This window comes from Oreochromis niloticus, linkage group LG15 (genome assembly GCF_001858045.2).
Source record: "Oreochromis niloticus isolate F11D_XX linkage group LG15, O_niloticus_UMD_NMBU, whole genome shotgun sequence".
In the NCBI taxonomy this organism is placed as follows: Eukaryota; Metazoa; Chordata; class Actinopteri; order Cichliformes; family Cichlidae; genus Oreochromis; species Oreochromis niloticus.
In genome coordinates, this window is record NC_031980.2 from 12,962,403 (window position 1) to 12,989,443 (window position 27,041).

The following is a 27,041-nucleotide window of genomic DNA, read 5'->3' on the forward strand; positions in this document are numbered from 1 at the left end:
GCCACTGTTCTAATTGGAACCACATGTCTCCATTCTTTTCTTTAAAAAACCCACTAGTCCCCTATTCTTTTAAACCAGCTGGGATTTAACTAACCTGCTGCAAAATGGGTGTTTGTTGAAAGCTTTTGGTTGCATAAGTTTCACAGGTGCTGAACAGCAAATAACACTCCTGAGAATTAGGAGTTATTCACTTTAGGGATATGTCTGAAATTATGATTAATCACCTCGGAAGAAGAGACTTGTACTACACAGGTTGCGCCTCACACCGAACTCACAAACGGTGAACAACAAATGTGGAACAGCATATGGTCATGGCTCGGATGGATGCTGGTTCATCACAATGTGGTGTTTCATGTAAAAGCTGGGCGGGTGTAGCTGATAAAATATTAACTAGGGAGAATATTTATGCATGTGTTTTCGTTTAAACCCGACAGGCTCCTGTTGTCAAGGAAGTGCTATGAGCTGATTCATTACACTGGAGTATCATGTTTACTCAGCTTGGCTCTGTATTATTTCTCATTCACAGCCCCTATGGTGCCTATGCTTGTTCATGTTGAACGCTGTTACAGTCAACTGCCAATCTGTACTCTGTTGTGCAAAGCCTGCCTGCTGACAAATGACCTGGAGTAGAGGTCCAAGGAGAGTCCTGTCAGAGCCAGTCAGCACTGTGCTGCTGCATCAATCTGAGTAAAGGCGGGCTGGGCTACTGGAGGGTAGTGTCACAAAGAAACATAACTATGGTTTGTAGTGAACTGCTTGCACAAACAACCTGTGGGATTTGTTTGTTTCTGACAGTCTCCCAACCCTCCAGGTGTCTCTGAAGGATTTGCAAAAAAACAGTCTAAAACATAAGCTGATAAACTGGGAAGAAGGGATGCGGCATCACCATGCAGCAAAATGCCATATGTGCAATGACTGTGACAGCTCGCGAAACTCTGGCTTCATTATAAGCTATGTGTAAGGTATCTGCTTTAGGGAAAAGCAGTGTGCAATTGAAAATCCATCCACAATGCCTTGATATAGAGTTTTACTGGCTAATTATTCACTTTAAAACTGCTGAGTCTGGTTATGATTCACAGGGAGAGAAGGCGAAGAGGGAGAGCAAGCAAATGGAGACCTGATGCTAGACATAAGGGATCTGAAGAATAATACCATAACATGAATGTGAGCTGAATTCTTCAGTGGTTGATTTCAGTCTGGGGAGTAATAGAAACAGAACATAACATTATGAGGTTGGGTACAGAAACAGGAGGTTCTGCAGCCATGACAAAGCACAGCTTTCAGTGGCAGTTGTTGTTGTTTACCAAAATAGCAATAAATGAATCAGTATATTTTCCAGACCTATTCGTAGTCTGGTGCCAAATTATAGTATTCATTCATACAAAAAATGCAACAGTGGTGGATATGAAAAAAGGTGAGTAGAGGCCAAAAGCAATACTAAAAAAGAATGAATGTTGTGCATGTACCAGGTGAATAAACATAGAACTAACAAATTTGCTCCATAACTATGAATAAGCAAGTAAACTGCTCCAAATATAAAATTTGTGATTTTTGTTTTTTAATCCATAGCTCCATATCTGATTTAAGTTCCTACTCCATATGTGTCCTTAAGCAAGACACTGCATCCAGGTAAGGTGGAGTCTAAATCTGAAAGTCACACAGAAATGACTATCTCATCTGATAATCAAGAGCCTGTCAGTGACTGGGAAGTTACAAGAAAACTTTGGGGACATGTCTGAGCTCTGTGGGGGGGAAAAAATAGGACAGGAGGCTGGGACATCCTGCAGCAAAGATTCACATTTATATCTATGATGTTCTGGGTTCATTTTTTTTTACCCTAACGTTACTTCTCCACACACAAATCATTGCAAACATCCCAGAGTAGTGGTTCAAATTTCAGTTTTGGTGCAACAATCTTAGGTAGTCTGTGTGCTGAAAGTGCCTCCTTTGTGCAGAACTGTTGGTATACTGGTAGGGAAAAGCACATACACCTTTAGCGATATCACCATTGGTGTTTTATAATAGGAACAAGACAGAATTGCCAAATTCATAACCCCATCCCAGCTCTCCTTCAAACAAAATTACACAGGGACACATGCATATAAACACTAACGTGCACACTTGAGTGCCCCTCTTGGCTTGCGTTGCAACTCTGATAGAAAGATGTCTCACTCCAGGGGTGCAGTATTGCATTGTCAGAGGTGTGTGACAGATATTAATGTCATGGAAGAACATGATGGATGGAATTCCTTTATGATGTTGCTTTCTATCTCCGGCTCTGTCTCCCAGAGCCTGGTATGCTGCAGACAGCTATTTAATGAGCTCTGGAAGCATCCATATCCGCTGACAGTCCTTCCTTAGCAGCCTCGTTGCCTAAAAACGGTCAGACGGGTCCTGAGTCCTAGGGGATCGAGGGAAGTCTATGACAGAACACCCGGACGCTTTTTAGTCGATAGCTGGAAACATGGCTTAAATGAGGGAAGCTCTTTGAGATATGAATGAAAATATAATTGTGGCAGTTCAATATGTTAATGCAGTAGACGATGCAGAAGAAAAGCATTCAGAATATGTTATTTTAAGGCTAGCTTATCCCAGCTGTTATGGGATGAGAAGAGGGTGTACCCCAGACAGGTCGCTGGGGAGGATCGTCATGCTCGTCTTAATTCCTGTCATTCTATCTTACCTTCTTTTTTATTAACAGTAATATTAGTCATGCAGTATTGGTTATGTATAGTTTCTTGTAAGTTTTTCTCTGAAGGCCAAAGTTAATACACACAATTTGTTCTTTTTTGTCGCATGCCAAAAGCAGTCAATTAAATTAACTGTGAATGGGAGAGTATAAATTCAAATTAAGTCACGTAGCAATCAGTAGCTGAGCATTTCCTGTTTTTTCTAATGAGTTACCATTTATCTTTCAAATGCTAAAGACTGAATAAAGACTACATGACACAACATGGAATATTATACACAGATTAACTGAGGACACAGAGAAGCAAAGAGAGAAAGATGAAAGGAGGACGTGAGGGAAAGAAGCAAATGAAAGTGAGAACTCATAATAAGTGAAAATGTTATTTGAGCTGTATAAACAAACAACTAATGTCTGTGCGTTATTGCACTGGGTGCAACTCTTTATTCACTCTGTATCTCAGAGAGCAACAATTTTATGACTCATGTTTACGCCTCTGCAGTTTTATGGTAAAACTAAACTGACACCTAGTGGAGGAAATGGCTTTCACCTACTGATAGTACTGCTTTTACCTTAAGGTTTTTTTTATTGATCCCAGTAGAGTAGTTCTGCTATTGTTTGCCATCCTCAAGGGTGATCAGTGGTCAGGATTAATCACAGAGCAGCCTCTTTGCAGCTAACAAGCATCTAGTGGAAAGATAAATGAGCACAGCTCAGTGATATAAACACTGAGACAATAAAACACAGGCCCAGGAATCCAGATTAAATTCAAAAATCCCTTTACACATACTATACAAATTGATACTGGAACCTCTTTTTTTTTAATTTAAAAGGTCTAAATATGTGTTTAGAAATGATTGAAATGTGTCTTGTGAAGAATCCAAGCAGCATACAATAACTAGTTATCTTTAGTTTTAAAAGTTCCAAAAGACTAGATGCCCCTTCTGATGACACCAAAGGGACTTCTGACGCCTCCCACGATCAAACCAAGGGTCTTTCGCTTGTTAGGTGATTATGTTAACCACAACATTATGGAGCCACTCCAGAATTCTGTGACCTTCCCAAATTTATGTGGGTGTCCCAAACGGATATGGGAGAGAAACAATAAAAACAAACTGACAAAAAGATAAAACAGATTATATTTATTCATTTAGGCCAGATCCTTTTGGTGTGGAGTTTGCATGCTCTCCCCATGCTCTATGGGTTTTTTCAGGCTACTCTGGCTTCCTCCCTCAGCCCCAAAACATGCATGGGGTTAGGGTAATAATTGATTCTAAATTGGCCATAGGTGTGAATGTCAGTGTGGTTGACTGTCTTCTGTTAGCCCTGCGATGGACTGGTAGTCTGTCCAAGGTGTACACCACCTTGTACCCCATGACAGCTGGGGTAGGCTCCAGACGCCTGGATCCTGTCTATTTAATGAGCCATTTATTGATCCACTGATTCATTTCACTTACCTTTATATAACCAATAGATAGTGAGATCTGAGTGAGATTTTAAATGTATTTTGCAGAAGTGTCCTGGCCAAGAGCAGCATCTCAAGCACCAGTGGTAACAGAACTACACACATAATGATTTACACACAATAAGCACACATATAAATAATGACATGGTTAGCTCTGTTGCCTTGCTGGAAGAAGGCCCTGGGTTCTGGGTCTCCACTGGCCTGTGTGGGTGGAAGTACTCCAGCTTACCTCCCACAGTCCAAAATTATGCATATCAGGTTAACTGATGATTCTAAATTATCTGTAGGTGTGTGAATGTGAGTCTGAATTGCTTTCAGTGTCACTGTGTTAGCCCTGTCATATACTGGAGACATATCCATGGCATAACCTGTTTCACTACCTATGACAGCTGGGATAGGCTCCAGCAGCCCCCATGACCCTGAATTGGTTTGGAGAAAATTGATAGATATACATAAAATAAAGAAGCAAAACAAGCTGTGACAACTTCAGAAGTAAAGAAATTAAATGCCTAAAACAAAACAGGGACATTTATATTTTCACATCTTTCAAAACTTGCCTATATTGTCAAAGCAACTCCTTGAGATTTAATTTGGGTTTTTTGTTTGTTTGTTTTGTTTGGTTTTTGCTCTGGACTGAAAGTGGAGGGATGAGTTCATTAAAATGTCCCTTTTCCAATTCAGCAAGGCTTATATAGTTTCCCACCCTGCAAAATATACTTCTTATTTTATCAGTTTTTGATAAATATTGTTTAAGCTTTGTAACCCTGCTAAGGTCGGTCCTACATACAGATTTTCTTCAGTCAGCAGGCGATTCTTTGCATTTCTGTCTAAATACGTTTCTTAAATCCTTCTGTCTGCCTGCATGTTTTCAATGTGCTCAATCTGCCGGCAGCTAGTAAAAAAATGATGAATAATATGTAACACAAGGGGGCACTACAGCCCTATGGATAATCTTGTTAATAGTCCACACTGTCCATGCTGCTGAACATAAACAAAGGAGTATATCTGTAAAGGTATTGCAAGGGAAGTTCTGTAAATGTGCTAACTGTAATATGTATCTTGATTTTTTTTTTTTTTCAAAATTAAAGCATATGGACTGATTTCTCTAAATCTGCCTACATCTAAGAATGTAGTCAGCTCTTTCAATGGAGCTGGACTGCATGAAAACCAGACATTATGAATTCTGTACCCAGCCTGAGGACAGTCCCATGCTCACTGAAGGTTAGTGAAGCTTACAACTATTTCCTTTCTACAGAATATTAACACCTGCATATCTGTCCAACACAGGCCTCTCTCTCTCTCTTCAGCAGGTTGAATGAGCCACTTCCTGTGGACGCCCTCTTTCTCACCTTCTGTTTTATTGTTCATCTTAGATGTGTGACAGCATGCTGACACATGATTGGGAGAGCAGTGCCTGCTGTGCTGTCTCCTCCAGGAAGTAGGTATTTCTGCTCAGTTCCTGTCTCCTTCACTGACCCCACAGTCAAACATGTACATATTTACTGGCAGAAGAGTGACAGGAGAGACATTTTAAATTCAGATAGAGGCTGGACTTAATGGGTGCATTGGAGGGACAGTGATGTCTGCTGATTTGAGTTTGATGGTACCAGGAAAGCACAAAGAGAGTGGAGATTATAAGGGGAGAGTAGGAGCAATGCACAACTGGCAAAGAGGCATCACTGAAGGAGAAGGGTTAGGCTGTGATAAACTACAGCCTGAACCTAGTGATGGGCACCAGATTTCGGATCCACGTGTGTAACAGTGGAAAAGTTTGGTTTGTATGGTCGTACAATTATTACACGCTGAGTTTAGCATCAACTGTCAATTATTAATCTGAGCGACCAATGACAGCCCATAAATCAAGAGTCAAATCTTTATTTATCACTGAACCATATCTCTTTTTCTCTTCAGAACCAAAAGTGGGTCCATCCTCTTGTTTGTCATCCAAGGAGGAGAGGAAAGGGCCCAGGCGCTGGAGGCAGGAGGGTAAATATTTGTTTTGTGGTCTCTCCGTTCAGCTCCAGACCTCTGTGTGCCTCTTAAGAAAACTTTCGCCCGCACGGGAGCAACCAAAGCAAACAATCCCTCATCACGCCGTCTGGCTCGCCATGGACCCTTGTGTGTTTGTTTGTTCAGACAGCCGCCATGACAGACGGAGGAACACTGCGAAGGAAGAAAACTAAGGAATGAGAGAGAGAGAAACCAGAATCTAAGAGGAGGGGAAAGAGGAGGTCATGCTTTTTCATGAGCTGCAGGACTGATGGAGGTTTACATCACAGATGGTGTGCTTGTCCTGTTCCCAAAAGCTTTACTCTCCACAGAGATGGGTCAAACAGTATTTAAAAATAATTCTAAGCATATGTTGTAACCTGCCTACAATAAAAAAAAGACTACACAAAATACATACATCACTAAGAAGTTTATAACATTATTATAAGGGTCCTTATGTGGAACATTTACCTTCTAATTGCTCAGGTTTAAAAATATATGTTTTGGAAATAGTAACATCTATTAGATTTCAGCGTTTAATTTAATAGGTGCTGAGTTTTAACTTAATTGACACATTTCATTCTGAAGTGTTTCAAGAGAATATTTTGGTAAAAGTGAACTTAAGACAGCTATCCATCTGTTTCTGTGTGTTTGCATCTTAAACCATTTGTGTGTGTATGTGTGTATGTGTGTGTATGTGTGAGAGACACTCCCCTCCTTTCCCCTCAGCTCAAGCCCATTCTGTTGTGTGTGTGTGGGGAGCAAGGGGTTTGAAGGAGCAGATCAGAGGATGCTGTAGAGGCTCACTGAGCACTGGGGTGAGATTAGCTCTCTCACAGAGGAATCAAACTGACCTGGGAGGCATGCCATCAGAAGGACAGATGGATAAGAACTATTGACCTGCTGACCTGCATCAGATTCTCACTAACTCATCCTAATTTGGATGCAAATGGGTACAAATGCCTGCTCTGACTTTCTTTTTTTCTGTTTTTGTTTCGCTTGTTCCGTTGATTTCTTTCCCTTTCTCTCGCTCTCTTTTCATTTTTTATATTTTTAGTACTTTCACTCAAACTCCACAGTACACACTGTGCATGAACGCAGACTTATATACGTGCAAAGACTCAAACACACACACACAAAACACATTCTCCCTTGTGGCGTGCCCTCATGGTGGTCGGTTGCACTTCTAAAGGCTTAATCTGTTGGTCCCACCTCCCTGGTTAAGAGAACAAAGGCCCCTCTCCCCTGACACAAAGGGAGCTCACACACCCCTACACATACGTCCGACTTGAGTCCCAGACGGACCACCCATCCTTGAAGACCATTGCCTCACACAGCGAAGGGACACAGCAGCAGCGGGTGTGTATCAATGACAAGAGTGTCGAGCGACTCACGTTGTTTCAGACATTAAAGTCTCTTTTTCACTTTTCCCAGAGTGGGTAGTTCACACACTCTTTGTTGGAATTTAGTTTTTGTAGTAGAAAAGGCGATCAAGGGATACCATGTTGAGGAGTCCCTGGCATGCTTTGATCTAAAGGTTTACTGGGATACATGGTCTCAGTGGAGAAGAGATTAGATGATCTCACGACTAAACAGAATTATTGCCTTTCTTACAAAGAAAAAGATCAGATAACCAGTTCTTTAAAGAGCAGCTACTTACGACAGCCACTTTAAAGGTTAATAGATGCTGCGCTGGAGGATGTCAGTCATACTTAAAATGACAAAGTTTGTATAAGCAGCACATCACAGACTGTTGAATTTTCCCTGTGGTATTTTTTCGTTTTTTATGCCATTGCATTTTTAAAGCACCTTTTTCGGCAGGCTGATGTCACTGGAAAGTTAAAATCCCTGTTCCCATTTCTGCTAAACTCTTGGCCATGACCCGTTCATAATAAATCCCATGGCGCGTTACAAGGCCCCAGCACTTAGATGACATGTCTGGGAAAACGTTATTAGGGGACAATTCTTCCAGTGTGTTGCAGAGCATATTCACCACAAAACTGCTTTGCCCACATTCTGTAGCTAAAATAGAAATGCACGAGTGCTGGTTGGGTGACGTTGCAACTTCCCTTCCAGCTGGCAAACTTTGCATGTGGTATTTTTTATGCTTTGGTTCTTACACTACCCTTGACAGCAGACACAAAAGAGACAGAATGACAAATATTCAAAATAAACTTCAGTGAGATGCAAGAAATCCAATTTAGTCAAAAGAGCAACAAATAGACCAGAACACACTGGTAGCAGGTCCAACTCTGTTTTATCCTTCATCATAATCCAAATCACTCCAGGGAACATATCTGAAGTCCTCATGTTGGTATTATTCCTACAACATCATGATTAATATTCTCTTGCAAACCTCATTACCAAATCATATTGTTGTGATGTCATAACTTTGCAACTTGATGGGAAAATGTCCAGTGCTGGGCGTCACGCATTACAAAGCACTGCAATCACAGTAATCTAACTGATTACTGTACTAAATTCAGTAATTACATTACAGTTACGATTATATGGTTACTTACATTACAAAGGTTCATCACTTCTCTGGACGCTGGGTGTATAGAAAGAAAAAAAACAGCATTTGCTGAGAAGGATGATTGAGAAATGGTGGAGTGGTACAGCAATACAGCTGAGGAGTGATGATATGGACATTACATTTACTTTTAATGCACAAAAGGACAAGTGTGTGTGTGTAAAATGTTAACTGCATCCAGCACAGAAACAACCAGATTATACTGCTAACACACCTTCAACTCTTTGCAAGTGTCTGCACAAACAGCAAGCTAATGCAAATGCAATTTGACTCCCATGTTATGGGACTTGCTTAGAGGAGGACTTTGACACAGAGCAGGGGAATATAAAGAACCATTTTTTCTTTCCCATTGTGACCTATCCATCCATTGCAGCTAATGAACAAAAAAAAGCAAGCTGCTCTTTATAAAACTTATTTACATGTTTTAGGAAATATTGTACTTTTTTCCTGACATTGAGATTGATATGATTGTCTGTATACTTGTTGAATAAGTTCTAAGTCTACCTAGTAGCTTAGCTTAGCTTGAAACACTTTTAATTAAGGGAAAGAAACTAGCATATCTTTATTGATGATCAAGCTATAGCTTGATTTAACCAACTTTTTTTCTTTTCTTTGTTTCGTTCATTACAAAAAACCACCACATAGCTTATGACAGCACATCATTTTAAGGCATTTTTGCCTGGTAACATTTTGACATCATTATAGCAATGACAGTGGCAGCTTTTGGATCAATATAATGTTTATCAGGGTATAAAGGTGTATTAGGTTCACATTTAGAAATTAATATTTGAAGATTGTTTTTATTATTATTTTGAATTTCAAGGGCAATATTTTGTTAACAAGGTCACCTTTCTTAGTCCATGAAGTGAAGCTAGGAAAGTGATTGCTTGCTGCTACAACAGGGACATCCTTGGAGCATAGCTGAGTTTCTGAAATGGTCAAGCCAAATTCTTACGTTACGGCTGTGCCATATAAATGGAAGCTACCGAGTAGCTTGAGTAGTAGCTTTAAAGTCCTTAAACTGATTCGCATGGTGTGTTTATAAAGACAGAAAAATACAGAAATACATTCACCAGCCACTTTATTAGGTACACCTATTAGACTGGTCGCAATTCAGATATCTATTCATCCGATCACATGGTAGTCACTCAGTGCATTTAGGCCTGATCAAGACAACCTGCTAAAGTTCAAACTGAGAATCCATAAACGGTCAATTTAAGATACTCTAAATGTGGTATAGTTACTGGGGTGAGGCAGGCTGCTCTAGCATGACCATCTCTAGGGTTTACAGAGAACAGTGCGAAAAGCAGGAAACATCCAGTGAGCAGCAGTTCTCAGGGTGAAAATGCTTTGTCGATGCCTGAGGTCAGAGGGCAATAGATAGAGTGCTTTGAGCCGATAGGAAAGCAACAGTAACTCAAATAAGCAGTCGTTGCAACCAAGGTATGCAGAAGAGCATCTCTGAATAGAGAACACACTGAACCTAGAAACAAATGGACTACAGTGCACTGGGCGCCACTGCTGTCAGCTAAAAACAGGAAACTGAGGCTACATCTCTCACAGGGTCAGCAAAATTCAACAGCTGAAGGTGGAAAAGGTTGCCTGATCTGATGAGCGTTGATTTCTGATATAATGTTCTGATGGTAGGCTCAGAATTTACATAAAGAACATGAAAGCATGGATCTACCCTGCCTCCTATCACAGGTTCGGGCTGCTGGCAGTGGCATAACCGTGTGGGGGATATTTTCTTGACAAACATTTGGCACCTTAATGCAAACTATAAAACATTTAAACATCACGGCATATCTGAGTATTGGTGTTGTCTATGTCCATCCATTTATGACCTCAGTGTACACATTATCTGATGGCTGCTTCCAGCAGAGTAACACACAGTGTCCCAATGCTCAAATCATCTCAGACTAGTTTCTTAAACATTACAATGAGTTCACTGTACTCATATCGTCTCCACAGTCACCCGGTCTGCAGCTGCAACTTATGCTATCATATCAATATGGACCAAAATCTCTGAGGAATGGTTTTGTGGGCTACGGGAGCAGAAGACCACACCAGGTGCTGCCCCCGTTAGCTAACAACAGGAAACTGAGGTTGCAATTCACATGAGTCATCAAAATTGGACAACAGAAGATTAGAAAAATGTTTTCTGTCTCATGAGTTTTGATTTATGTTGCAACATTCAGATGATGGGGTCGGAATGAAGAATTAAAGCAATTCTGAAGGTAAAAATGGGTTCATCACAGTACAAAATGACTACTTGTGTAATTTCCTTGTTAGTAAAGCCTAAATGCAAATATATATTGCATTGTTTTTCTTTCTTTCTTTTCTTAATGTAGCATTAATACTCCTTTGTATAACTGAGACTTAAAGGTACATTTTAAGGTAGCTTTTAAGCCACTCAAATACATATTTGTTTTTCTCCCCCCCCCAAAACAACAGCAATTGTTGAATATCTCCTTCATTTCATCATCAGCACTGCTAGTGTCTAATAGAAACATATCTTAATATGGAACGTGGAAGAGTTTTTGCTATGCTTTAAAGTTGTAACATATGTTGAAGGGACCAAACAGAATCCAGTTATTTCTAGATGTTCATGTGTGTTTTACTGATTGAACCAATCTTCCAAGCAGAAACCCTCCTGGGTCCACAGGCTGGATATTCCCATGTGGATCATGCCGGACTGACTGAGTAAGTGCATTTGTTTGAGCTGAGCTTTCTTCTCGTTTACTCACAGCCTCTGCCGAGTTGCCAGCCAGATCTCCATAATCCACAAACAATTATCATATTTGCCTCAGCAGACGACTCAGGTTTTTTGTTTACTGATTCAAAATTAACAATTTACACAGCTGGGTTTGTAGCGAACACCTTTCTTGTCTGGCAGTGGTCCATTTGGAAGGTTGGGATTGTGATAGTAAAAAAATAAATAAATACAAAGAAATGAAGCAGCCATACACACAAATGTTTGACAAATTAAAATAAAAAAAGTGGACTTATTTATTTTAATCAAAAACAAAATGAAAATCCAAATTAATTTAGTGGCCAGTTTATGTTTAAAAAATCTATCAGCAGCATCAAAATTATAGCGCAATTAAAAAATGGATGGTGTTAATTATTCTAAAAACTGGGAGTGATTAAATTGCTCGCAGTCATTTCAAAACGTTTAAATGACATTCTCCTACGTTTTAGTAAGTAGTCGGAAAACTTTTGCAAATGGGTTTGATTTTGCTTTATTTATATTCATGAGCTGGCCTTTTCTGTGTCAGCTAGTGAGCAATAATGACTTCCTTGTGTAAACGATGTTAAATGAGGCATAGTCCCTAAGGTCATAAAACTGCCAAAGCACAGAGGGGAAGTACAAAATTACTTTTTAAGTTCAAGCAAGAAAAAAAAGAACCTTTTGTTTACTCGCAATGTAAACACACAAATTGAAGAGGAAGATGTAGATTTAAGTCGTCAGTTGCATATTACCCTGCAGCATGTCTGCCCATTTATTTTTCAGAACATAAAAGTCAAGGTTTACAAAGATGTCTAAATTAGATCAGTTGATTTGAACTGAAATGAGCCTGTTGATACCATTGCCACTGCTGAGCGAGCGAGAGCACCGAACTGTCAACACCAACCGTAAACAAGATAAAGAATAAACGTGAATCTGATTTTAAAGTAAACAGTCGTGATTGACAGTGTCACAGTCAGATACTTTACCTTAAAAATGTAGCATTTAAATTTTTTTTTTTTCTATTAAAAAGTGTCAAATGTAGTTATATGTATTTTTTTTTTCAAGCAAACCACTGTTTGAAATGGTCAAGAAAACAACAAAAGAAAGAATAAACAAGAAGGATTATTTCATCTAAAGCCAACATTTAGTACTTGTATTTTTATACATTGTCGTTGGAAAGTTCAATACTCAGTTAATTAGAGAATCTTTGAGATTTCTAGAAGATGTATAATCTTTACTGCTTTATTAATGCCTTTTCTGTAAACATGAGTTTAATGTTACTAAGATTTCCTATAATTTCCCTTTACATATTCTTCAATATCATCTGTACTTCTTGAAAAATTTCCGTATATGTTTTTGTTATTCCGTGGAGGTAAAACTACCAAAACAAATCACTGTCATATTTGCCAATACTATTTGGCCAACTGTGAAAGGAAAGGGAAGGATTTGGATGCTGGATGCATTGGGCAACAGGTACTAGATTGCCAGCTCTGTTAATTGTGCCAAGTCATAAATCTGGGTAGAACTGTTTGGCTTGCAGCTCCTTGTATCAACCAGGAGATCTGTTGCTTAGGCTTTGAGATTATGTAAAAACATGCACTCACTCTGGTCGACTGAGCTGCCACTATCTAAAGTTTAGGAAAGAAGGAAGGAATCATGGAAAGAGTAAAAGAAAGAGAAGACAAAAAGAGGGATTACAGAAAACGGAGCTGGAGAGAATATTAGATAACATCCCCTGTCTAATCTATTTCTTTTGTGAAACCAAATAGCACTCAGTTTTTACACATTAACACTCCTGATTCTCTCATGTTGCCCATTACTGCACCAGCAAGCTAATCTCTAGTAAGTAGCACTGAGATCTGCTTGATTGCACCATAGAACCCATTCACCCTAAAGTGCTCATGACTGGTCATTTTAAATGACCACTAGCTTCTCCGACTCTCATATTTTCCCCCATTCTTTAGTTTCTTTTTTCTTTTGGGTCTTTCCAATTGAGTGTGCTGTTAAAGCTCTGTCTTGAAAAATATTGAAAATTACACTCTAGTATCTGACAGTGTGACACCGCAGACATTTGTGAACTCAAATGTTGTTCATGGTGCAGGAATGCCTTCAGAAAGCACTTGGATTACTTAAAAATATTACTGAATTTGTAGAACATCTTCAGGAGAGGGCTAATAACTTCACATGGGCAATTAATAGATCTTTACTGAAATTACAGTATATGTCAATATCTTGTCCAGGAGGACTGAAAGAAGGACTAGAAAAGAAGCTTTATTTCTTGTAGGTTGTAGGTTTATCGCTCTTACACTACATTCAGTTGATACTGGAAAAATGTTTATGTTAATTTTCCTGCATGAAAAAAATTGGCGACTTGTAATAAAAGGTTGTAACCTTTTGTTATTTGCAAAATAAATTGACATAAATAGTAAGTCCTGATTGAAATTTCGGTAAAGCAGTATTTACTTAATTACTTATTACCTGTTTGGGTGACCCAGAGTGTCTACTAAAGCCTCTTGAGGATTGTTGTCATCAGTAGATAATGGTTTTGTAACCCAATTCCCCCAAAATTCCCAACTTTTTTGGAATTGAGGTTGAACAGTTTTATGTTTTTGGGAGGCTGATAATTGTAATTGGGCGAGTGACAGATAAGCAATTCTATGGCCAGCTAATGGTTGTTTCTTTGTTATTTCATTACAAATTAAGCAGATAGAAGATCTGGAATTGATTCCACGTCTTAAACTTTACTGGAGCTATAAATATGAGGTTCAAGAAGATGTTGATTGAAGTGAGGGAGGCCATAATGTGACTGAAAAACAAAATAAACCTATCAGAGAAATAAAGCTCTATGAGTGTCAAAATCAGCAATCTGCTACATTCCTAAAAAGAATGAATGCATTGGTCAGCTCAGCAACAGCCAAAAGGCCAGAAGGACCACATGAGGATGATAGCATGGTTAAGAAAAACCTCTTTACATCTCGCCAAATGTAGAAAACTCTCAAGGAAGTAGACATACCAGTATGAAAGTCTGCAATGAAGAAAAACCTTCATGAATTGAAATGAAGAGGCTTTACAACAAGGTAAAAACCACTGTTTACTGTCAAAAACAGCAAGGCCAGATAAGATTTTCACCGGAAAACATCAAAAAGAGCCCGCAGAGTTCTGGACAAATAAAACCAAGATACCAAATTTTCTGCCAAACCTACTGGAAGCTGTGATATAGAATGGGCATGTATGACTGAGTGGAACAGTGGAACTGAGTCACTAGTGTTGTTTCACAGTGCAAACAGATAAGGACCCAAAGCAAAAGCAACCCAAGAGTTTTCCAAGGCAAAGAAATGAGATATTCTTCAATGGCCAACTCAGTAACCTCACCTCAGTCCAACAGAGCATGCTTCTCAGTTACTGAAGACAAAAGTGAACACAGAAACACCCACAAGCAAGCAGCAACTGGAGGTTTCTCCAGAAAAAGCCTGACGCATCATATCAAGAGGGGTTTGATGATGTGTATGGGTTCTAGATTTCAGACTGCAAGGGATTTTCATCCATGTGTTAAAAACAAATCTTATAATTAAAACAGTTTTAGTTTATCCAGTTATTTCCGAGCCTCTGTAAATGGGTTACTCTAAAGCGACATCTTGAATTAAAGCTGAAGTGACCTTGCCAAATGTTTATAGTCCCAACTGTATTTGGCCTAAAGCCTTGCCCTGTTCCTTCCAACAACTCCACCTGCATTATTTTACATTACGCATTTTCTTTTTGCATTTATGTGTGTAAATGGTTGTGTGTTGTGTTTTTTGTTTTTTTTAAAGGAAATTTTCATATTGGAACTATCTCCTGAACCATAACAGCTGGACCCAGTGATTGCTTTAGTCCTCTGCAGAGTAATGTTGGTGGTAAATCAAAAAAAGAAATAGAACCTTCATAGATCTAACACCGAAAGAAGACAAAGCCTATAAATACAACAAATTTAACATTCTTCATAGTTGTTGCAAGTTGTCAAATTTTGGGATGGAATCTGTATTCCCATTCCAATTCTGTTGACCTCTGTGGATGCTGAGATGAGATGGAAATCTTGCCATATGACTGTGGGAAAGATGGCAAACATATCTCCCATAATACCAGCATGGGCATATTTTAATGTTTAGTATGACACTGCAGGAAAAGATTCACAGTTCTGTGGATAAACAAGGACTTTAAATAGACAGCTGGCAAAGATTCATGCTGTTTACCATGACTTCCATCCCACACGCTGATTCTTTGGCTGAGTCTGCACCCTGAGAGATTGCAAGATTGATTATGGAGGCCTGTGTGGGTGTCTCATGTAAATACATGCTTGTCTTCTTCCTCATCACAGCCATTCCTAAATCCAAACCAATGAGCAACTCTTTCCAGGAGCATAGTCTATTATTTTCTGGCCCAATTGCAGGGTTTCATGCCTTTTCTTTTTGCATTCTGGGAAGAAACGAGGTGACGATGACATCCCGATGTCTTCTATAAGTCCGTCTTTGAAATGAAGCGTGTGAACTTGGGACCACACAACTCTGGTTCTCACTTAAAAGGACTTGTCAAAGTATTTTTTTAATGTGGTTTTTAGCATTTACATTTGGCATGTTCTAAACATTACGGAATGGTGACAAAACAATTGAAAGAATGAATGCAGTCATATGCACAAATACTTTCCCTAAAATTATACTTGTTTAAAATAATTTCACCCAGTTAAAAGCAAATGTTTGGGAACAATCTTTGCAAGACAAGCATTACTGTTAAGTAAAACTCCGACTCTTTGTAATTCTATATTTGCACTATAGTGTGTTTATTAAGATGTATACTAGTCAAGCACAAACCAAACGTCTTCATATTCTTATGCTGATCAACCCATTATGAAATGAAAATAGAATGAGATGCAGGAGGGCCAGTAAGTAGCATGAAATGTGGTAGTAAGTATCATCAGTAGTTAGTTTGTGTGTTTGTGGAGTAAACCATGTCCTTTTGGGTGTGTTGAATAACACAGAGACAGACATTTAGCATTTCAGCTGATTGGTTTAGGTGAAGAAACACCCGGTCTAACACCACCTACCCTAATGCACTGATCCCACTCTTACTGGAGTGACAGGAAGGCAGACCATAAAAACTTATTGGGTATTTTAAGCATTAATATAGGAAGTGACAAGTTAAGTTAAAGAAGCAGCTCATTCAATAGTACTGTAGTTCCTACCCTTATAGTAGTGTTGATATTAACCTCAAATGGACATATACAATACACGATTGGTACTACAATTCATTCATTTATCTCCTGCAAACAATACAAGTTTCACAGGCTTGATTTGAAGCACTGGTCCTTTCACAAAGACAAAAAAGCAGGAATTTTTAATATCATCCCAAATATTTTTACAAAGTATGCGAGACAGAACTGGCTACTAAAAGTGGATGTAATGTAATTAGATGTGGTGGGGTGAAATGCAGCGGTTAGATTACCATCATGGTGTTGCAGAAAATACAAGTAGCAAACATCCATCCATCCATCCAAACAAGCAAAATGTATTTCTTTTATATTACATAAGATTATTAACAATTTTTTACACATTTTCTATGCGATTTGTTTTACTCAGAAATCTTTCTTTGGCTAAAATCAGTTGAATACTTTGGCTGTCTGAATAATGCTGACTCTTCTGCAGGACAAACAAAATTAAGGTGTGACTAGAGGCCAATGTTAGCTTTTCCAGGCAAACTGTAAGCTGGACTGTGTGTGTTCCAGTGATTTATTCCGTTCCCCCGCTGAACGCCATGTAGTGGCTGAACACCCTGCTGCTCGCAATGACAGGCTCCATAGCAATCTGCCAGACACACAGCAGGACAAGACAAGCTCCCAGCTTCTGTTCTGCCTCTGGAGCTGCATATCCATCCTATTGCTTTTCTTTCCAACATCATCATCATTTCTCTCTCTCTCTCTCTCTCTCTCTCTCTCTCTTGCTCTCTCCCCATGAGACAGCATTTGCATTTTTAGTTACAATGTTTGACTTTTTGATCAGAGAAACACTTTATCACCCTTGGCATGAGTTGCTCTGAGAAAGAAAAAAACAACAACTTTTGAATGATTATAAGGTCATATAGGTGCTGACTATAATCTGAAAAAATACACAAACACAACCATCACATTCTTGGTAATATCCAAGTAACACAGCTGTTTTTGATGAAGTAGAAACCATAAACATATCCATCTCCGGTATTGAAGTATTCAGGCACTTTTTCTTCACTTGCCTTGTAAATGCATGCTGGTTAGTACCTTTCCTTCATAAATAAAACCTATTTAGTATCTTTTGCAAAGTAAAAACCCAGAATGTTATGAGAAATGCAGACACAATGCACCATTTCAAGGGAGAAAAAAAACAAATGAACTCCAAACAGGCAAAGATGAAACCAAAAAAACCCAAAAAACAAGTATGAAATGAAGACCATCCATGTCGGTTTCTTTCTCTCACACACGCAATCAATTTAAAAACAGCCTGACCATTGACACATTCATCCTCTTGACTGTATGAGATTTGCCATGGAAAACATTACACCGGCACTTTGCTGTTGCTCTGTGCATATCCCTTCCCCATTCCCTCCTCTAAGCCAGCCATCGCTCTCTAACGACAGATCAATCACAGCAACCATATGTGGGGATGTCATCTTCTTTGAGAGTGAAAGGGAGGGGTTTTGTCATGTCCATCTGCTCTGGTTTGTGGAACATTCCAGCGCTTTAACATTTGCATGGCTGTCAGACCGACAAGAAAAGCTAATTTCGTTCCACTGAATAGGGAAAAAAAAGAAGCTGTTGTGAAACAAATCTATTTTCTTAACAAATCTATTCTCTTTAATTTGCAATATGTCATGATAATGTGTCTTAATCTGGTGTTTACACACTTCAATAAGCGTCAACCTTTTTTTCCCTATAAATGAGCTCAGAGATTTGAGGGTCATTTTGGATTATGATAAAATGGTCAAACTTTTAAAAACTATATAAAAAGAGTTACTTTTACAGTGAGTATTTTTAACAATCAAACAACAAGTATTTATTAATCTGTTCTCAATAAAAACTAAACCTTTCTGTCCACAGATTTCAAGCAGTATAAATGTCATTACTGAAGAATATTAAGACACATAAGTGCTGACAGTGAACCATATTATTGCACACATGCACAGATATATCATGGGGTGCGTGATCACAGGAAAAGGACAGCCCAAAGCGACATAATTCTTTACACCTCCTCTTCCTTTACGCATGCAATGAGTAATCACCGCAATTAAGCTGCTCGCCACCTGTTAACAGCCTTGTAAATATAAATTTTCAGTGAGGAGAGCAATTCAGCAAGCAACCTTCTTGGAAATGACTGGTGCAGAGCATCAGTCAATGCTCAGGGACGAACAAAAGGTGAGCGAGTTTATGAAATGTAAATGCTTTGTTACCACATAAAAACAAAGCATGGAGGGGAGCAACTCCCCAGATTTGCATCGGATATGGAATAGGCTGTGTGAATTGTTGTCATTGTTATTGTTTGCCACTTGCCTATAAATACAGATTTGAAAATAGCATGTTTACATGTGTGTGTGTATGCTGCGCTGGGCTCCACACTAATACAGCTAATAATGAGAAGCATTACTTTCCTCTGAGAGTAAAGTCTCATGTGGAAGCATTTACCAAACGGTGAATTAAAATGTAAATGGGAGCCATATTTGCTTTAGCACAAGCTGCATGTTTAGAGTGCCTGGTTACTGCTACATACTGGGGGAAGGTTAGTTGGTTTTTTTTCCGTGTTTTTTTGTTTTGTTTTGTTCTTTTTAGGATGAAAGAAAAGAAGAACTTAAGCTCTAACGTTAAGTATGTTAAATCTCATGTGCGTGTTGCACATGAGATTTAGCATAGTGAGTATGTAACATTTCCATGCTATATTTATATTTTTATATTTCTACAGAATTGTAGGAATTTTGTCAATAACCATTTAAGTAACTTTTTAGATCATGCAAAATAATGGAAATTATATTCTATTTATTAGTCCTCAGTGGCTTTAACGACACTTAAAACTACTGGAATCAGCCAGCTACATGAGACAGAAATAACTACTTAGACAATTATAAAAATGAAACCACTTTAAATAAGTTGCAAAACTTTTTGATTATTTTTGTGCTTATTGAGGTGATTAAATGTTGCCTAATTACTTCACTTGAGTTTTTGTCCATTTGCTGAATTAAAGTAATTATTAAGCAACAAGTAATTTTTCCTCCTGGCACTGATTAATGGACTTTGGTGTATAAAAATATAATGAATGTAAATTAAACACAAGTATAATCTGTGTTTTTATGGAAAAGGTTGTAACTGTTGACTAATATTCATTAATAAATATCCTGAGACGCCTATGGTGGCATTACATTTTTTGCTTTTCTGCACTTATACTTCATTCTGCTCAAAAAAAAGTGTTGCACTGTTTGATAAACAACAGGGACTTTATAATATAATGCTGCAAAATAAACGCATATGAGGAGATATTTTATTGAAAAAGAAGTTTTCTGTAAGATGCTGTATAGTTTTTATACTTATCACACTCAGCTTTACAATAACATTATATAAATAATGTATTATATTCTAATGTAAAGGAGATAATTACTATTATTTAATTCAAAGTAAGCAATTTTAAAAAAAATATTTTCACAAATATATAATTTAAAGTCTCATTTGGTGACTTTTTGCATGGTTTTCTTTCTGAAACACTTTTCAGTTTTTTGTGCTTGTTTGCTACTATTGTTTGGCAGCAAATGCCAGTGTTGGCAAGATATTCATCTATTCCAGACAAAAAGCTGATATTTTAATGAATAAAGAACATTTGCAAGATTGTCTATGAACAAAATCAAAGTAAAAAGAAAGATTCCCAGTTGGCATATACAAGTAGTGCTCTTTAAAAAAAACAACATTTTAACTTTGACATTGACTCCAGCAACACATTAACTGTCTGAAACCAGTTAATTATTATAATTTCTCCCTGCTGTATGCCCGATTATCACAGCTTTGTGGTGTGAGGTCAAAGCACACAAAATAATTTTGCATAATTGTTGTTTAATAGTGCTAATTAACACAAGCTTGAAAAATACCTGGATGTCACCAGTGAATAGACACATTAGGGGCTAAGAGATCCTTACAGTTCTCCCAATGCTCTGTGCAGGCTGCAACTGTATAAAAATATATATATTAATATAGAAATATCATAATAATAGTAATGTTGAAATGAAATAAAACAAAATAGCACTCCAACTCTTTTAATACCTGAACTGCATGGTTAACAGCACGTCTTCACAAATTGTTGCTTTACTTCACTGCTTTAAATGTCTGTGTAATGTTTTTCCCTACTCCACCGTCCATGCTTTCATGGTGTAACCGTCTAGACGCGAGGACACTTAAAACTTGTGCATGTGGCTCTGAAAACTTTCACTGCCTCATGTGCAATGGCTCTAATTCAGCACCCAGCTTGATTCGCTTGGGGTTGCAAGTAATGACCCGTGACCAGGAGGTGTTTTAACTTGTGGTTTGTAAATCAATATTACATTAAAAGGACCTGCTTTTATGTCTCTCACAACTCTCCAGCTCATGTTTTATAGTCTTTGTGGTGTTTAGTGCTAAAGCTAACCTCTTAGGTAAAGCTGTAAGTTTCATAGATGAAAAAGATTGGGGTGGATGTTTCGCAGATTTGATTTCACTTTGTGCAACTGGATATTATCAGCCAGCAATGCCATAAAACAGAGAAAGACGATTTGTTATATTTGAGTATGCGCGCCATTTACATGCTTTGCTTCCTTTTCGCTCATAACATCCTGGAAGTACGTTACTTTGAGAAATGTCCTGCCCTGCTATGATCCTGAGGTCTTGCCCTAATAATTTTTTATCCTCCGTCTTTCAGGGATGAGCCCACATCTGTCTCCGGTCACTATTTACACGCTCTTTCACCATAAAGTACTCCAAGTCACACATGTACCCAAAGACAAACACACACGCACACACACACATCCTCCTTCTATCTCATGCCTAATTCAAACCTCCCTTATGAGTCCCTTGACAGATCCACACAGAGTCAGCTCAACACATGCACACAGACATTCAATCACTGGGAAGCAGCGCAGGCCACATATAAATCCATCTAGTAAAGCATCTTCCAGACCGTTCCCAATGCGAATGAGATGTCCCAAAGCCTTATGGTGTTATCTGGCCTCTGCAAAGGCAATAATGTGATCTATACCCTCTAATTGTTGCAGGGGGAGGTTTTAAAAGCACATTCTGGATAGGCTAAAAGGACAAATAAATCCTACAGCTTGCGGTTTGCTTATAAATCCTCACATTCTATCCTATTTCCTGGATTGCAATCTTGCTGCAGGATAAGGACAACTTTGAAGATAACTCTTTGTGGCTTCTTTATAGGACAAAAACACCTATATTTACATTTCACGAAGGAATGCACAATGAACATCAAAAAGCATAATTTTGCAGAATACAAAGCGTAAGAATTCACAAGTGCTGTTTGACCTCTGTCTGAACGGCTGGCAATTATTTATTAGGTTTCCCTCTCTCTTTCTCGCTTTCTTAATAATGTCAGTATAGAATATGTAGCTCCCTATCAAGTCTGACCAGTCTGGGCAGGTCTAGCGTTCGTGTCTGCTCTCTACAATAGCTGGTTAGCCATGTCTGACATCTGTGGCACCCCACGGTCAGGTTGAATGCAAGGTTGAATAATGTACCAGGGCTACTCTGCTGCAGGAGCCACTCTGCTCTGCCTCTTCTGGTGTCTGAATCTGTGACGTATTAAAATCACCAAAACACAAATTTTCTCAAAGCTCACTTATGAAACAACTATTTGGTAATCAAAGCAGACATAACTAATATGTAACATTAACACTGAAACAGTCACATGTGTGGTGAGAAGCTACTACTCAGATCTAGATCTTCTTTGCTATATGAGGTGCATCTTTTGAATACTTTGCTAGAATTTTAGTGTTTCGGTTCACTCTTACGGTAAACATTAGCATTGCTTTTGATAACAGGAAACAGCTGTTAAAAGAAAAAAAACCCCTCTAAAAACAGACAGCAAAAGTTAGTGTACATATGTAAACAAAGTAGTGCATCTGTCACTCTCAGAGCTTTGTGAAGTTGGGCTTAAATTCATCAGGTGGCAAGAAACAACATGCTAATTTTGAGCCTTACTTACTGAAGATAGCCAGCTTTTAGTTGTGGAAGTTTATGGTGTCAGAAGATCATATGCAAAAGGTGGGACTGTCTTACAATGTAAAGCATATGACACCATGGTGCTTCGCTGTCAGTCTGGAAGAATCATTTCCATCCTTCCCTCCACCACAGGGTGCTGCCCTCAAGCTGACCTCCGAGCCAGCGGCTGGGGTGTTAATGTTCACCCTTGCTGGGGTCACACCCAGCATGTTTATTTTATGACATGGTAGAGGGGACCTCAGAAGGGAGTGTGGCCTCAGCACATTGACCTCCAAGCGCATTACAAAGGAGGCTACTGAGCTGTAAAGGCCCTGTTCTTATGCCCAATCATGTAGTTTAACTGGTCTGGGCCAGAGCAGCAGAGACTACTGTCTAGTGCAGTAGCATGATAATAAAAAGCCCTTAAGAATGCTCAGGTGAATCAAATAAAATCAGTGTTATGATGTAAAATGAATAAAAGTGCCCACTAGGTTGTACTGAACATGACTCACCTCTTGTAAAAGAAAAAAAAAACTTACAGACTTTCTATTTTTATTTCATTTTATTTAATAGAGGGGTTGCTTAAAAACAAAATCCCTATTTTTTTCCCATAATTTTTGCTATGGCTATAATACAGAATGAAGAATTCAGTGTGTAATTTCTGTTGAAGATTCGGTTCAGCACATTTAAATGCAATTCAAATATTTATTGTCCGGTATAAAAATTTGGTTTGCAAGCAAGGTTAAAAAAAACAGAACAAACCACCATATTTTATACTATGCAAACATGCATCAAAGACAGCAGAGACTGCTGAGGTATGCACCAGTGCTGCTTTGCATTTGTTGTCATGCTGTGAGAAGAAATCAAAAGAAAAGAAATACGAGAAATGTCATCGCTGATTGTAGAAAGTTGACTGTACGCTTTCCTTTCACGCAAGCTTCAACGTCAGAATCCCACCTGTAGCAAAATGTTTCCCCGAATGTACATTTGCATTTGTTTGAACATGAATGTAAGGCTGTGTGCCTGCACGAGTGCCAGCTACGTGCACGCATCACTCAGGAGAGAATCCTTTGGCCATATTTCCAATTCTGCTCAATTTCAGCAAGAATCTCAGTAATCCCACTGAAGAGCTGCAGTTCTCCCACAGTGACATCCCATAATGGCACTAACACCAGAGTGGTGGGCACCCAGTTACGACTCCCAGGCTCCATTCGGTGCACGTTCCCAATCTCCCAACCTGTCTGTATGCAAACAGAGCCCCCTCAGAGGAGAAAACTGATCTGGCAGCCTTTCACTGAGCCCTGTGTAGACATATTTAATGCCTCAATAACCACTGCTTAAGACAGAGTGATGAACGCCAGGGGCTTTCATTACCCCGAGAGGCTTTTTTTCCCTGTGTCTGTGTATGTGCGTGTGTGTGTGAGAGAGAAAGAGAGACTACAGTGTGTAGCTAAATAAATGTTTTGCCTTCATTTACTGATTGAGAAATTCAAGCTGCTTTTGTTTAAGGAAAAAAATACAAATGGCACTGCCTTTGATGTACCAGAACCATATGTCTTGCTGATGAATTAGCACAACTAACCCGATAAAGCTGCTACTAATCTGTCTTTCTGCATTACAAATTTACTCTGCGCTTAACATTTTACAGGTTGCAGACAGCAGATACATGAGTGAAGGCTCAGGCCTTGTGCAAGATAATCAAGAAACAAAACCGAAGCAGATTCAAAATTTGAGATCATGTGAATTTTGATTGGGATAAAAATAGAATGTGCTTGTTAAGTGAAGTTATTCAACCACCTAAGGGCTTGTTTCCATGTGGCGTCCGTGTCACGGAGGTGTAGAGGCAGCCGGTTAAATTCGGTGAGCTGTGTCACAGCATCAGAGCTGCAGCTTATTCATTCCTCGCATGCAGCATGTGCACACTGTGAGGCAAAGCAGACACGTTCCCTTAGGTACAGTTCCTGCACAAAAATAAATATAGATTCATATGAATGCAAACTACCGAAAGCCAATTCAATTCAGGTTTATTTATATAGTGTCAAACCACAACAACAGTTGCCTCGAGGCACTTTATACTGTAAGGTAAAGACCCTACAGTATTTGGGAGATAACTCCAACAATCAAACGACGTCACTTTGCGACGGTGGGAAGGAAAAACTCCCTTTTAACAGGAAGAAACCTGCAGCAGAAACAGGCTCAGGGAGGGGCGGCCATCTGCTGCAACTGGTTGGGAGATGAGGACCAGGGGGAAAAGAAGAAAGAGAAGTAAAAACAAGAGGGAGAACGCATAGAGAAACAGGACAAAAAACACAGACTAAGGGACAGAGAAGAAAAATGTAATGGCATGCTGCAGTGGTATACTGTAGAAACACATGGGGAGTGACAAGAGGTGAGTGGAGAAGAAGAAGTGGTGCTTACCTGAGCCTTTGGTCTTAATGTGCTCCATGGAGCTGAAGCATGCGATTAGGCAGCCCAGTCCCAGAGAGTCCAGGAGATGTTTGTCCTTCTTTAATCTGATGGAAGGTGGAGGTCCTTTGTTGTAATTCAACATAGCCCAGCCATCGAGTTAAGTTGTTTCACAGACCGTCTCATAGTCAAGTTAATAATTTCCCAGTTTTAACAGTTTAATAAAAAAAAAAAAACACAATAGTTTAATACAAATGCTTAAAGAAGTGTTCAGAACTGGTTAAAAAAGGTAGTAAAATTAACTTTTACCAAAACTTAGTAAAACGATAAATCCGGAACCTGCTGCCAAGAGGACACCAAAAGAAAGCTAGCATACGCACAGATAAGATGGAGATAGGGCAAAATGATGGGAAAGCATAGCTCCCATAAGACAGAATGGAATAATTTGTTTATTTATTTTATAAAGAAAGCTGTTTTCATTTAGATCAAATCCTAGTCACACTCCATTAGCTCCATCTGTGGGTTGTTTCTGTTTTTCTTCCACTTTGGCAATGATGACAAGAACGCCCAAGAGGAAAGTCTTTCTTTCCCCAGACACTCATCACCTAGAGAAAGAGAGTGAGAGCTCATGGAAGGATCAATGTGTCTGCACAGGAAACTGTGTAATGTTAATCACAACTTTAATTTGGGCTGAATTAGCATTTTGATGAACTTGTGGGGCTGACTCGTGTACTCTAAGCACCTTCAAATGCAACACGCACGGAGGAAATGGCAGTGTGGTTAATTAACGCTCGCACACAGCAGATGGGCTCAGTGAAGGGCCTGGCAGAAAGAGACACAGAGAGCGAGAATTGATCAGAAAAAGTCACTGTTAATGGGAGAAAAAGAATCAAATATAAAATTTGCCACCATCTACCTCCAAATAAAATGGCTGCTTCAGAACCAACAGCTAAAGATGGTGGGGAGTACTAAATAACATTTCAGTCTTTTAAGGAAAACAGAACACAAAGAGTCAGTAATAGCTTACAGAAAACACAACTGGCAAATCTTGGTCAAACATGCAGCCTGTTTACATATGCCCAGCCGTTTCAATCTCTGAGCACAGAGTGTAACTCAACATGGTGCCCAAGTCTCATTGCCTTGCACTCATTCTGTGAAGTCTTTTACTAACACATTTAGAATCGACTATTTTGAGCTCTCCTTTTTCCTTTTAACGTCTCGTTGCCATGCTTCCTATTTCTTATCGGTTTCATATCATTTCCTGAATTTTCTTTGCATTTTTTTATGTCTCCCACAAATAGACGTGAGCTCTTCTATCATTTTCATTCCCTATAAATAATCCAAACTGTGGCTCTACGGTGTTAATTATATATCAGTCAAACTGTTGTGCATGGGAGAAATGTGTAAGTTACAGTTGTAGTCAGCATAAAGCTGTTATTAGATTACTAGGTTCTGATAATAATTTGTTGGAGTTTTGAATGTTTAAATGAGCATTTTTTAAAAATATTATTGTAGATTATTTTTTGAGGCAAACATTTCAGATATTTTTGACTGGTGTAAACTTTTAGGTTCATATTGTTTTGAAAATATTGTCTATCTACATAATTACCATTCATTTAAAGAGAAATGACAACATTTAAAACTCAAGACTAAGCAACGTTTTGACCAAATTAAAATTAATGAATTCATTTTGTCCCGGTGGTTACTCACTGTTTGTCTTCCAGGTTTGATTTAGGTTATTTTCTTGCTTGATTTGAAAATCAATTTTCAGAAAGCTGTTAAAAGGAAAAAAAAGATGTCCCCAGTGAAATCCATCTATTATCCAGAGCAGTTAGTTTTTCCTCAGAAGATATGTTGATGTAAATCTGAAGACTTTAAAGGAGCATGCAAAAGTGCATTTTCAGGGGGGGGGCAGATAATCACACCTACAGCCAATTTGGAATAACCTAACCCCACAAACTGCATGTCTTTGCACTGTGGGAAGAAGTATCTGGAGATAATCCATGC

The 27,041-nt window shown here is 38.8% G+C and overlaps 1 protein-coding gene and 1 long non-coding RNA gene across 3 annotated transcripts in view; both read right to left on the reverse strand.

The window, feature by feature from the left end:
- si:dkey-205h13.2 (uncharacterized) overlaps nucleotides 1-25,179 on the reverse strand; it is a 36,288-nt gene extending 11,109 nt beyond the window's left edge. Inside the window, exon 1 of the mRNA XM_025899048.1 lies at nucleotides 25,047-25,179. Coding sequence (XP_025754833.1) covers nucleotides 25,047-25,179 — 133 coding nt within the window. The remainder of the gene's footprint in view (nucleotides 1-25,046) is intronic.
- A 193-nt stretch (nucleotides 25,180-25,372) lies between these two features.
- LOC109194721 (uncharacterized) overlaps nucleotides 25,373-27,041 on the reverse strand; it is a 36,124-nt gene continuing 34,455 nt past the window's right edge. For both annotated transcript variants that reach the window (XR_002056485.2, XR_002056486.2), the window contains exons 5-6: nucleotides 25,777-25,856; nucleotides 25,373-25,639 (exon numbers count right to left, since the gene is read on the reverse strand). This is a non-coding gene — a long non-coding RNA (uncharacterized LOC109194721). The remainder of the gene's footprint in view (nucleotides 25,640-25,776; nucleotides 25,857-27,041) is intronic.